Source organism: Erinaceus europaeus, chromosome 1 (assembly GCF_950295315.1).
Source record: "Erinaceus europaeus chromosome 1, mEriEur2.1, whole genome shotgun sequence".
NCBI lineage: Eukaryota > Metazoa > Chordata > Mammalia > Eulipotyphla > Erinaceidae > Erinaceus > Erinaceus europaeus.
In genome coordinates this window covers 116,459,057-116,472,901 of record NC_080162.1, presented here as the reverse complement: position 1 = coordinate 116,472,901, position 13,845 = coordinate 116,459,057, and the positions used below count along the sequence as shown (strand labels likewise).

Below are 13,845 nucleotides of genomic sequence, written 5' to 3'. Positions count from 1 at the left end.
AGGAGAGATGGCGGCCAGGCAGGCTTTGGCCTTCTTGAGACTGGGCAGCGTGACTAAGACCAGGGCCCCATGGAGCCAAAATCTTTCTTTTCACACAGTTCTTTGAGAGCAGCCTACTATGCACCTCTGTAGTGCCTGTGCTGACACCTCAACTCCACCACGCATGTGTGGCTGTGCTGCTGAGGACATCACTTACCTGGAGGAACAAGCTGGCTGGCAGTCAGGTACTTCTTGTCTGAGAACATGGCGGTCCAAAATTTAATCATTATGCTTATGTCTTCACGAAGTCTCTTTTCTCCTTGAGTAGGAAACCTTGGGGGACAACTTCAAACAACCACAAGAAGACAAAAGTTAAGTGTCTGAACTAGAATCCAGGATAGAAATAGTCAGAGGTGATGTGAGTGGTTATCTTAATGAGAACAGGAAAGCCTGGAGCTGGTCACCAGCAATAACGATTTTATTCATCACAGGAAAGTGTGATTTAAAAGGGGGGTGGGTGGGTGTCACAGCACCAAAGCTTCCTTTTTTTAAATTTGTTTTAATTATCTATTTATTGGATAGACAGCCAGAAATCAAAAGGGTGATAGAGAGGGAGAGAGACAGAGAGATGCCTGCAGCACTACTTCACCACTCTCAAAGCTTTCCTCCTGCAGGTGGGGACTTGAACCTGGGTCCTTGCGCATTGTAATACATGCGCTCAACCAGGTGCGCCACCACCCGGCCCCCCAAAGCTTCCTTTACTGCAGTGAAGGCTGAGCTTGAACCTGTGTCATGCACATGGTATGGCAGCACACTACCCAAGTGCACTGCTTTGCCAGCCCAGGAATTGTGATTTCCAGAGCCCTCTCACGACCACTTTACCACTGTTCCCAGGAATGTCTACAGTTCCTGACAGAATGGTGTGCATGTAACTGACTGTGCAAAAGCAGCTGCTCCATACAATGACAACACAGCACAATGCCATGCTAAGCACCAGACAGCAAGTTTTTCTAATTATTCATGCAATAGTGAATGTGTGTACCTCACAGGATGGTGAGCTCTAAACATACAGAAAAAGGTACGGGGCTGAGAATATTTAAAGTCAGGGAGTCAGTGGTATAAATCAAGCAACCCCTCCCTTTTTTTTTTCTTTTGCCACCAGGATTATTGCTGGGGCTTGGTGCCTGCACTACAAATCCACCACTCCTGGCTGTCATTTTCCTTTTTTTTTTTTTTTTTTTTATCCCCTTCTATTTTTATTTGACAGGACAGAGAGAAATTGAGAGTGGAAGGGAGACAGAGGAGGGAGAGAAAGACACCTGAAGACCTGCTTCACCACTCATGAAGTGTCCCTCTTGCAGGAGAGGAGTGGGGACTTGAACGAACCCAGGTCCTTGTGCATGGTGATATGTACACTTAACCAGGTGCACCACTGCCCGGCCCCCAACCCTTTCTCCACGAGTGACTTTCTGGGGTCTAAGACCATGGGGATACTGGTGGTGCTGGCTCATCAGTGGCTGCTGTGCACAGCACCCTGGAGGAGTACCTGAAGTAGTCAAAGGCGGTTGAGTAGATCTTCTCACGAAGTACATTGCGGATAGTTGCATTTGGAACCACGTCAGCATGCAGGAGGGAGAGGCCTAAGGTCAGCAGCCTATGAGAGAATCCCAAGGACCACATTAGAATGCCCTGGTCTAGGTTTATCCCAGGCATGCAAGGTTGGTTTAATATACATAAATCAATCAATGTGATCTACCACATCAACAAAAGCAAGACCAAAAACCACATGGTCATATCAATAGATGCAGAGAAAGCCTTTGACAAAATACAACATCCCTTTATGATCAAAACACTACAAAAAATGGGAATAGATGGAAAATTCCTCAAGATAGTGGAGTCTATATATAGCAAACCTACAGCCAACATCATACTCAATGGTGAAAAACTGGAAGCATTTCCCCTCAGATCAGGTACTAGACAGGGCTGCCCACTATCACCATTACTATTCAACATACTGTTGGAAGTTCTTGCCATAGCAATCAGGCAGGTATTATAGGGCCATTGTCATCAAAACTGCTTGGTACTGGAACATGAACAGACACACTGACCAGTGGAATAGAATTGAGAGCCCAGAAGTGAGGCCCCACACCTATGGAGATCTAATCTTTGACAAAGGGGCCCAGACTATTACATGGGGAAAGCAGAGTCTCTTCAACAAATGGTGTTGGAAACAATGGGTTGAAACATGCAGAAGAATGAAACTGAACCACTGTATTTCACCAAATACAAAAGTAAATTCCAAGTGGATCAAGGACTTGGATGTTAGACCACAAACTATCAAATACTTAGAGGAAAATATTGGCAGAACTTTTTTCCGCATAAATTTTAAAGACATTTCCAATGAAACGAATCCAATTACAAAGAAGACTAAGGCAAGTATAAACCTATGGGACTACATCAAATTAAAAAGCTTCTTCTCACAGCAAAAGAAACCACTACCCACACCAAGAGACCCCTCACAGAATGGGAGAAGATCTTTACATGCCATACATCAGATAAGAGTTTAATAACCAACATATATAAAGAGCTTGCCAGACTCAACAACAAGACAACAAATAACCCCATCCAAAAATGGGGGGAGGACTTGGACAGAATATTCACCACAGAAGAGATCCAAAAGGCTGAGAAACACATGAAAAAATGCTCCAAGTCTCTGATTGTCAGAGAAATGCAAATCAAGACAACAATGAGATATCACTTCACTCCTGTGAGAATGTCATACATCAGAAAAGGTAACAGCAGCAAATGCTGGAGAGGGTGCGGGGTCAAAGGAACCCTCCTGCACTGCTGGTGGGAATGTCAATTGGTCCAACCTCTGTGGAGAACAGTCTGGAGAACTCTCAGAAGGCTAGAAATGGACCTACCCTATGACCCTGCAATTCCTCTCCTGGGGATATATCCTAAGGAACCCAACACATCCATCCAAAAAGATCTGTGTACACATATGTTCTTGGCAGCACAATTTGTAATAGCCAAAACCTGGAAGCAACCCAGGTGTCCAACAACAGATGAGTGGCTGAGCAAGTTGTGGTCTATATACACAATGGAATACTACTCAGCTGCAAAAAATGGTGATGTCACCGTTTTCAGCCGATCTTGGATGGACCTTGAAAAAATCATGTTGAGTGAAATAAGTCAGAAACAGAAGGCTGAATATGGGATGATCTCACTCTCAGGCCAAAGTTGAAAAACAAGATTAGGAAAGAAAACACAAGTAGAACCTGAAATGGAATTGGCGTATTGCACCAAAGTAAAAGACTCTGGGGTGGGTGGGTGGGTGGGTGGGGAGAATACAGGCCCATGAAAGATGATGAATGACATAGTGGGGTTTGTATTGTTAAATGGGAATCTGGGGAATGTTATGCATGTACAAACTATTGTACTTACTGTTGAATGTAAAACATTAATTCCCCAATAAAGAAATAAATTATTAAAAATAAATAAATAAATAAATAAATAAAAAGAATGCCCTGGTCTAGGCTGCTGAGAGGCCCTGATGGCTATGACAGCCACTGGGGCCTGAGCTCAGATTGTTTCCAGCTGACAGAAGTCTTGGGAGCTAGTTGTGGTATCCATTAAATGGTTTACTAATACTTTTCATGGGTTGACTACATCTGAAATGTCTCAGCAAAAGTGTTTTTAAACTTCATTTGGGGGGCTGGAAGACAGCTCACCAAGCAGAGCATGTATGTGCCTTAGCATATACAAAGCCCTAGGTTCAAGCCCTGGCACTGCATGGGCGGGCCATGGTGTCTAGTGAGCTCTCCTGGCCCCCTCTCCGTATCTTCATTTATTTTTCTTTTTATTTATTTTATCTTTATTTATTTATTGGATAGAGACAGCCAGAAATTGAGAGGGAAGGGAGTGATAGGAAGGGAGAGAGACAGAGAGAAACACCTGCAGTCCTGCTTCACCACTTGCAAAGCTTTCCCCTTGCAGGTGGGGACTGGGGGCTCGAACCCGGGACCTTGCACACTGTAACATGTACACTCAAGCAGGTGTGCCACCACCCAGCCCCTTTATTTTAACCAGAGCACTCTAGCTTATGGTGGTGTGGGGGATTGAACCTGGGACTTTGGAGCCTCAGGTATGAAAGTCTCTTTGCATAACCATTATGCTATCTACCTCTGCCCTTAATTATCTTTATTTATTCAATGAGTAGAGACAGCTAGAAATCAAGAGGGGAGGGAGGGGATAGAGGAGAGAGACAGTGGTTCAGGAGGTGGCACAGTGGCTAAGGCATTAGACTCTCAACCATGAGGTCCTGAGTTTGATACCCGGCAGAACGTGTAGCAGAGTGATGTCTGGTTCTTTCTCTCTCTCCTCCTATCTTTCTAATAAATAAAAAATATTAGGGAGCCGGGTGGTGGCACATGGTTGAGCGCACGCTACAATGCACATGTTATAATGTTCAAGCCCCCAGGGCTGCAGGTATCTCTCTGTCTCTCTCCCTCTCTATCAGCCTCTCAATTTCTGGCTGTCTCTATCTAATAGTAAAAACAGTAAAAAAAAATTTTAAAAAAGAGGGAGAGCGTACAGGTAGATCATATGTTTATGCAGACAGACTCTTGTGCCTGAGGCTCCAAAGTCCCAGGTTCAATCCTCCATACTACCATAAAGTCAGAGCTGAGTCGTGCTCTGATGTAAAAAAAAAAAAAAGAGAGAGAGAGAGAGAGAGAGAGAGAGAGAAGGATAAAGAAACCTGCAGCGCTGCTTCATCACTCACAACGCTTTATGCCTGCAGGTGGGGACCAGGGGCTCTAACCTGGGTCCTTCTACATTGTGACATGTATGCTCAACCAGGTATGCCACCACCCAGCCCCTCTCTGTATCTTTCTATCTGAAATAAAAAAAGTTGGGCCAGCAGAATAGTTCACTTGGATAGTTCACTGCTTTCTCGTGTGTGCAACACAGGTTTCAGTGTGGCTTCTACTACACTGGAGTAAGCTTTGTGTTGTGGTGTCCATATCTCTCTTTCTGTCTCTATCTGGAAAAATCAGGCCAGAGTGGTAAAGCCGAAGATGACAAAAGAAAAAAAAAAAAGGAGTCTACACTAGAATAGTGGAAACACACTTTGAACTTGCAGGAGGTCCTAATACCATCAAATACATAATCAAATAAATGAACAATTTGCGTGTTCATTTGTTTTGGCTGGAGACTTCCTTACCTGTATGTAACCTGTACCCTGAATTGCTGACCTCACAACACTCCCTGCAGTGCTATGATGGTAAACACTGAATTAAAATTTGACAGAAGCTTTCCAAGCACCTATTTTCTGCCAGGTGAGGGCTACCCAGCTGGCACCAACAGTGCTGGTGTGTGACAGGCAGTCTGGCATAGAGGAAGCACCTACTCACTGCCATGGCAAGTGCACGTTGCTGCCCTAGTAACTCATCTCACTGCATCTGACCAAAAACAGGCATTAATGGACAGGACAGCAAGGGGGAAACTAGCTCCTTCCTGAAGGACATTTTCAGTTCCTCACACAGTCTCAGGGGTTGCCCCCAGGGGCTGTGGGAACACAGATCTGGAGCTCAGAGGAGCAGAAGCAGGAATAGGCAGAGGAAGGAAATGTGGCACACTTAGGTGGGGGCCTTGAGTTTTCTCCAGGTACCTGGCAGATCCAGTTCAGACTCCTCCCCATGCCAAGCCTTCTAGAGTCCCTTTGATCAGGGCAACGGACCTTTGTGCTCCTACTAAGCCACACATCTCTCAAACGCAGAAGTATGTGTCCTCCTGCTATCTGGTTGGTGTTCTGTGTAAGATCTGAAATTCACTGACCACAATCAGAACATGTCTGTCACAAACAGCTAGGGAAGGAGGCCCAGTTGTGATCCAAATGCCTGGCCTGCATTTGTCTTGCCTGAGCCTGACACACCTTAATGCTGCTATACTCAGTAAGCTGCCACTAGAATGGTGATACCATTTTTCTGCCACTCTCTCCCTACCCAATATTCAGCTCCCCCAGGCCCATCAGTAAATCACTTTCTTGGACACCCCCTGAAATGGGCAGAGCAGTGCCTAACTCCCCCAGTCCTGGAAGGACACAATAACCAGGTTAACTCATTTCCCTTGCCCAGGGTCCTGCGAGGACTGGGGCTTGGTCAGTTTCTGGTGAATAAAAGCCCCGTGGAAAGAGTCCCTAGTGTCGATGAGTCAGAGAGTCCATCCCCAGAGGAGGAGAGCCACTCACTTGAAGCGGGGCCCGATAGCTGCCACGTGCCGATTCATGCTCCCCTTGGCCCCACCGATGTTCAGAGACATGGAGCGCTGCAGGAGGCTGGAGAAGATCTCCACTTGGTCAGAGCTGCAGTACTTGGCAATCTCAAACCGCTGCACCAGGAACTGAGCAGGGAGAAGAACATGTTGTGGTGTTGGGACTGGCTGGCTCATCCATAGAACCACCACTACAGCCAGCTCAGGAGATACTCTAGGTCAGGAGGAGTGCCAGTGGGGTGTCTGTGGGGGAAGTGTGGAGGGGCCCGAAAGGCCTGGGGAGAAATCTGGATGTCTTCAAGGAAAGGTGGTCTCAAAAAGCCCCTGCATACAGAGCCACTGGGACCAGGGGTGTCCCCACTATTGCAGCTAGAATGGGGGAGGAGTCAGAGTACATACATCAATCCAGATGTAGTGGGGGGTCACTTCAGGGGCACAGGGCTTGGGCTGACTTGCTTCTGATGCTGCTAGGGGGTCAGCTTCTTTTATCTCTGCAGAAAACAGGCCAAACTTCTGCTCCACGGTCATCTGCCAGGCCCCTGCCATCTCTCGCATAAACTGCAAATGTACAGCAATTGCTAGTTCCTCTGCAAAGTGCAGAAAGGTGCTTACCGTCTTTCTTTCTTAAAAAAATTTTTTTAATTATCTTTATTTACTGGATAGAGACAACCAGAAATCAAGAGGGAAGGGTGACAGAGAGGGAGAGAGACAGAGAAACCTGTAGTCCTGCTTCAGCACTCACAAAGCTTTCCCCCTGCAGGTGGGGACCAGGGGCTTGAACCCAGGTCCTTGCATACAGTAACACATGTGCTCAACCAAGTCTGCCACCACCCAGTCCCACTGTCTTCTTTTTATTATAAATTAATACATTTTCACTGAACAAAGTCTAGAAAACTGAGGCTACTAGAGGGCAATGTGTTATCAAGAGAAGCAAGTTACATTTTGGACCCTTGCGCCTGCTAAGGGGAAATGGAGCCACAAAGGGGTTGTAAGTGGGGCAATGTGTTATCAAGAGAAGCAAGTTACATTTTGGACCCTTGCGCCTGCTAAGGGGAAATGGAGCCACAAAGGGGTTGTAAGTGGGGTGTACATGGAAGAACAGGTAGGGTGGCCAGGGGAACAGGGATGGTAGGTGGAGGGACAACTACGATAAGCCCTGTAACAGACACAGGAACAAGACATGCAGACGTCTGAGCAGAGTCCTTTGGGAGAGGGAACAGTACTCAGCCTACAGCAAGAGCAAGCCCAGAGGGTGTGAACTGCAGGGCCCCTAGTGTGTTCACTGTGGGGTATCAAGAAGATGAGAAGGGGACAGTAGAGTGCAAGATGAGCCCTGAAGGTTACAGGAAGAAGCCTGCCCTCTAGTTTGTGTGGGCATGGGAGGGAGCTGCTTTGTCTCTGGCTGAGCTGGCTCATGCTCAGAGTGCAGAAGGTGGGGAGACTAGAGGAAAAGGAGGTGTGTGTGTGTGGGGGGGGCAGGACCAGCACTTGAGATGTTCCAGGCTCTGAATTACCATTGTACCACTGTGCACTCACATAAGTCCATGTAGTTAGTAAGGGCCAGGAGAAGAGGAAGCATTAGTAGTGACCTGCCTTGGACATTCTCTCTTTGGAAATATTCCAGTTCCCCTTACTGGACAAGGAAACAAAACACCCCTTTGACCACTTACTTAAATGACGAACAAACAAACAAAAGGCAAGCAAGTCAAATTCCCCACAATCATGGAAATTCGAAAGATCTTTGAAAAATAATTTTTGGGTGCTCATTCATTTGGATGTGTTCAAGGGACAGGGTCTTCTTTCTACCCTTGGAGAATTGGCTCCCCCTACCGAGAATCTGAAAAACAACAGCTTTTAGGCACCACTCTAGTGTGGTCTGACATACATATCCAATCTTGTGGGGGAACTTTCCAGGCATTTCCAAGCTCAGCTGAGGAAACAGGACAGGCCCTCTACATTTATCACTGCCCCCCTAGCCCCCACCCCAAATCCTCAGGAGCTGATTTTAGCCAGTGTCCTACCGGCACTTCTACTCCATTCTTGCCAGCCAGCAGCCACTCCCAGCAGGCCAGGGCTGTCTCCATGCCATGCTCGTTGAACATCCGCAGGGGGCCCCAACACAGGTGATGGAGGAGTTGTGGGTCACAATCTGGAAGCAAACATATGCTATCCAGAGGCTGCCAGAACACAGGCTGAAATCTAGGTCTCCACAGCAGCAAAGTCAGCACTCGCTGGCCAGCTGTAAGAAGCCTTTTATGTTTTCCACCCACCACAGATGACACAGAGATCTCTATTGGGGGAGTTCTTTCTCTTTTTTTTCAGCCAAAATGCCAACTCCAAAGATGGTTAAAACAGAGCACTCATTTACAAGCCAGTCCAGAGTCCCAAGGAGCTCGTCCTTTACCTTTGATGCTGATGAGCATTGCAGTGAGCTTGAACATGGCCTGCGTGTAGTGCTGAGGATTATTGAGGTCCAGTGCTCTATTCAGTTCCTGGACCATCATTTTGTTTAGGTCGGAGATCTGGCCTGTGGCATCTGAGAAACGAATCATTCCATACACCTACAAGAAGGATATGTGTCAGCAGAGTCACACCTAGTCCTGGCATTTGGATGAGGCCCTGACAGACACATGTCCATGCTCAAGCTAGGACCGGCATGAAGATAGTGATAGCCTCATTTCCACAGACCCATTACTGCTCATAGATTTTTTCTTATAAAGAGAAGTTAGGGGGCAGGGGTAGATAGTATAATGGTTATGCAAACAGACTTTTCCCTGCACCACCATAAGCCAGAGCTGAGCAGTGCTCTGGTAAAAAAAAAAAAAAAAAAAAAGAAAGAAAGAAATTAGGTGGATCAGGCAACAGTGCACCCAGTGGAGCACATTTGTTACCATGTGCAAGGACCTCGGTTCACATCCCTGGTCCCCATATGACAGTAGGACACAGGGAAGCTTCACACTCAGTGAAATAGTGCTGCAGATGTTTCCTTCTATAAAGAAGAAAGGGAAGGGGGCCGGGCGGTAGCTCAGCAGGTTAAGCGCACATGATGTGAAGCACAAGGACTAGAATAATGATCCTGGTTCGAGCCCCGGGTTCCCCACCTGCAGGGGAGTCCCTTCACAGGCAGTGAAGAAGGTCTGCAGGTGTCTATCTTTCTCTCTCCCTCTCTGTCTTCCCCATCTCTCTCGATTTCTCTCTGTCCTATTTAACAATAACAACAACAACAAGGGCAACAAAAATGGGGAGAAAATGGCCTCCAGGAAGCAGTGGATTCATAGTGCAGACACCAAGTTCCAGCGATAAACCCTGAAGGAAAAAAAAAAAAAAAAGAGAGAAGAAAAAAGGGAAAAAAGTAGCCACCAAGAGTAGTGGATTCATTGTGCAGGTATTGAGCCCCAGCAACAACCTTGGTGGTAAAATAAATATAATAATTACACAGACAAATAAAAACATAAAGATAGGGGCCAGTGGTGGAGCACCTGGTTAAGCATACATGTTACAATGCACAAGGACCCAGGTTCGAGCCCCCCCCCCCAGTCTCCAACTGTAGGGGGTAAGCTTCACAAGTGGTAAAGCAGAGCTGCAGGTATCTCTGTCTCTATCCCTCTTTATCTCCCCCTTCCCTCTTGATTTTTGGCTGTCTTTATCCAATAAATAAATATAGATAATAAAAATTAAAAAAAAACATAAAGATAAAAAAGAATAAATACGAATAAAAAAAGAGAGAAGTTAGAAATGAGTATTGGTCATGGGGCCAGGTGGTAGCACACCCAGTTAAGTGCATACATTACTATGTGTCCCAACGTTCAATCCCCAGCACCACCATAAGCCAGAGTGGAACAATGCACTGGTCTCTCTTCCTCTCTCTTTTTGTGTGTGTCTTTTAATAAATAAATACATTTTGAAAAAGAACATCACTCACTACACAGTAAAGTATCAATAAGTACCTCTTAAGTATCATTAGAAAGAGGGAGGCAGAAGAACAGAATGCTTCCCTGCAGGTATAATGTATGTATACAAAGGTAGCCTTTTGCAGAGATGATGAGAAAGTGTCACGAATGCTAGATATTAATGATGATCCTAGAGCCCCATGCTTCTAAATTCACCCAGAATGAGTTCTACTTTCACCCAGATGCCCTGTTTGTCTTCCACCACGAGGGAGCCAATTATTAATCAAAACAAGGGGACATTATGAAGGGTCTTAGGCAAAAGGGCAGGAGCAATACCTCGCCTGCATAGCGATTGCGCAAATTCAGCGATGCCATGAAATTGGAGTAATCTTTCTTCACACAGGTCGGCCGCTCGGTTAGCTGAGTTGCCTGGATATAAATATTGATGATTATTTGAGACTGTCATAACATGTTTTGTCATGTTTACCATAGCTATTCCTTAGTCCAGTTAAGAAGCTCAGATCCACAGCTTATTAAAAATCTGTAATGTCGGGGGTCAGGTGGTAGCGCAGTGGGTTAAGCGCACATGGGGTGAAGCGCAAGGATCGGCATAAGGTTAGAGTCCCCAGCTCCCCACCCCCAGGGGGGTTGCTTCACAGGTGGTGAAGGAGGTCTGCAGGTGTCTATCTTTCTCTCCCCCTCTTTGTCTTCCCTGCCTCTCTCGATTTCTCTCTGTCCTATCCAACGACAGCAATAACAACAACAACAACAATAATAAAACAGCAAGGGCAACAAGAAGGGGAAAAAAATAGCCTCTGGGAGCAGTGGATTCCTGGTGCAGGCACCTAGCCTCAGCAATAACCCTGGAGGCAAGAAAAAAAATATATGTAATGTGGAGAAGTTAACACTATGAAATACTTCCGAACATATTGTCTGATACGTTATATGAAGAAAATGTATATACTTTTACTTTTAGTATGAAGCTTCTTTGAAAGACAGCTTGGTATGATAGCTTCATCTAGCTGCCCTGACTACTTTTACTTCTGGTGGTAAACAGATCTTTGCAACAAGAATAATCACCAGATTATCACAAAAATCATTTTAGTCTACAGTAGAAATGCTGTGAGGTTAATGCTTATGAAATGACTCTTCTGTGGGTGAGAATTGCAACAGAGCCAGCAGGGGATCTGGAGACATTCACTAGCTGGGAAGGCCTCCCAGTAGGAGGCAAGACAGATATTATCTGAGTACAGAGGCAAGCAACAGAGTGGGGAAGTATTTGCAAATAGGACTTTCTCTACTTCCTCTGATTCAGTCTCAGCCCTCTCCTAGCCCTCTAGTATCTGAACCCTTGCTGTTAGGTGCCACCATGCTCTGCCTAGCATCACAAAAGGCTACCAGCACAACTCTAAGTGGGTACTTTCCATAGATTCACTCACTCATTCATTCAATTTTGGAGGGAGAGACACCAAAGCTGCCTTCCACCAACCATAGAGTCCCTTTAGAGTTGTCCATGGAGCTCCCACGTGGTACCAAGGCTCAGACCCAGGGTCTCACACATGGTAAAGTATGCATATATATATATATATATATATATATATATATATATATATATATATATTACCTATTGAAAGGTAAATTCTAAAGAAACTGATTTAAATTGGGGCCGGGAGATAACATACCCAGTAGAATGCACACATTACAATGCATCAGTCTCCCTAGCCCTGAGATTTTTAATTTTTATTATTTTAAAGATACTTTTTTGAGTATAATTATTTAAAATATTAATTACTTACTTTTTATTTTTAAAAATATTTATTCCCTTTTGTTTCCCTTGTTGTTTTATTGTTGTAGTTATTATTGTTCTTGATATCGTTGTTGGATAGGACAGAGAGAAATGGAGAGAAAAGGGGAAGACAGAGATGGGGAGACAAAGACACACCTGCAGACCTGCTTCACCGTGAAGCAGGTGAAGCAGCCCCTGCAGGTGGGGAGCCGGGAGCTCCAACTGGGATACTTATGCTGGTCCTTGCACTTTGCGCCATGTGGGCTTAACCCACTGCACTACCGCCCAACTCCCGAGTATAATTTTTTTTAAAAAATATTTTATTTATTTATGAGAAATATAGGAGGAGAAAGAAAGAACCAGATATCACTCTGGTACATTTGCTGCCGGGACTGAACTCCGGACCTCATGCTTGAAAGTCTAATGCCTTATCCACTGCACCACCTCCTGGACCATGAGATTTATTTTTTCTGTATTTCACAAGAGAGAGAAAAACAGGGCCAGGGAGATAGCTTAGTGATTATACAAAAGACTTCCATGTCTGAGGCTCTAAGGTTTCAGGTTCAAGCCCTAGTATTATCATAAGCCAGAACTGAATATCACTCTGGTTAAAAAAAAAAAAAAAAAAAAGGAAGGCAGTCTCTTTTCCCACCTTACTTGAGAGAGATAAGAAGCAAAAATGGTGCTCTGGGAGGTGGCATAGTGGATAAGGCACTGGACCCTCAAGTATGAGGTCCTGAGTTCGATCTCTGACAGCACATGTACCAGAGTGATGCCTGGCTCCTTCTCTCTTCCTATCTTTCTCATAATCTTTAAAAAAAAAAAAAGAAGCAAAAATGGGATGCTGGGAGCTAGTTCACATGGCAGAATGTGTCTCCTACCATGCTTGAGGGCCCTAGGTTCAAACCCCAGTACCATATGGGAGCACCACAGGCAGCACTAGGGGGATCTCTATGGATGATGGAATGATGCTGTGGTAACTCTCCCTCTCTGTAAAAAATGATGAGAAAATGAGCCTAGGAAGCCCTGGGTTCACGTCACAATACTGCAAAGTAAGTAAACAAGCAAATCTACCTAGTCTCACCACTTAACCAAGCATAACTCTCCATCAGTCTATAAATCTAAGACAAAAATATACAAAGGAAATGCTTGACTGAATGACCACCTCTTCTCTGAGCCTAGACCTTTCTTACCTGCTTCTGATCTGCTTCGAGGTCCTGCAAGTTCCATCACACATGTGGAATGTGGGTGCTCAGGTGCTTTTTGTGAGAACCTACCTGAGCCCCCAGAGTGTGGTCTAGTGGCTGAAGGAGAGGAAAATACTCTAGGAGATCACACCTACCCCAAGAGTTGTGTTCTGCTTGTTGTAGCCGGCGTAGTGAAGGATGCTTTCAGTGGCCATAGCCAGCCCTGTATGCTGGGAAAGCCCCGAAACCCAGTTCTGATGTTTGTTCAGATACTCCTGAAACAGGAAAAGGAAGGTTTTAAGGTTTAGTAAAATAACACTTTATATAAAATATGGTGCAAGGCAGTAGAACAAACACTGGCTCAAGTACTGGGCTTTCTCCTTAGTGACTATTTGGGGGGCTCTCAGTGGGTTAAAGTACCTTCATTTTACTTATTTATTTGCCACCAGGGTTGTCTCTAAGGCTCAGTGCCTGCAAGACTGACTCCACAGCTCTTGAAGCTCCACAACAACTTTTTTTCCTTTCCCTTCCTTCTCTTTTGTGACACAGAGAGATAGTGAGCAACTGTGCACACACCATAGCATCACTCTGGCAAATGCAATACAAGGTATCAAACTCAGGGCCTCATGCTTGAGAAACCAATGTGTCACCTCTTGGGCTGATGTTCCTTATCCCCCCCACCCCCGCCCAGCAGTTTTTAGTGAAAGTTGCAAATAAAAATCACTCT

At 45.4% G+C, this 13,845-nt stretch overlaps 1 protein-coding gene across 1 annotated transcript in view; it reads right to left on the bottom strand.

Moving 5' to 3' along the window:
* PI4KA (phosphatidylinositol 4-kinase alpha) overlaps nt 1-13,845 on the bottom strand; it is a 153,322-nt gene that overhangs the window by 19,556 nt on the left and 119,921 nt on the right. The window contains 8 exon segments of the mRNA XM_060194530.1: nt 118-324; nt 1,526-1,633; nt 6,233-6,384; nt 6,655-6,813; nt 8,277-8,404; nt 8,660-8,816; nt 10,482-10,574; nt 13,274-13,393. Of these exon segments, the coding sequence (XP_060050513.1) occupies nt 118-324; nt 1,526-1,633; nt 6,233-6,384; nt 6,655-6,813; nt 8,277-8,404; nt 8,660-8,816; nt 10,482-10,574; nt 13,274-13,393 (1,124 nt within the window).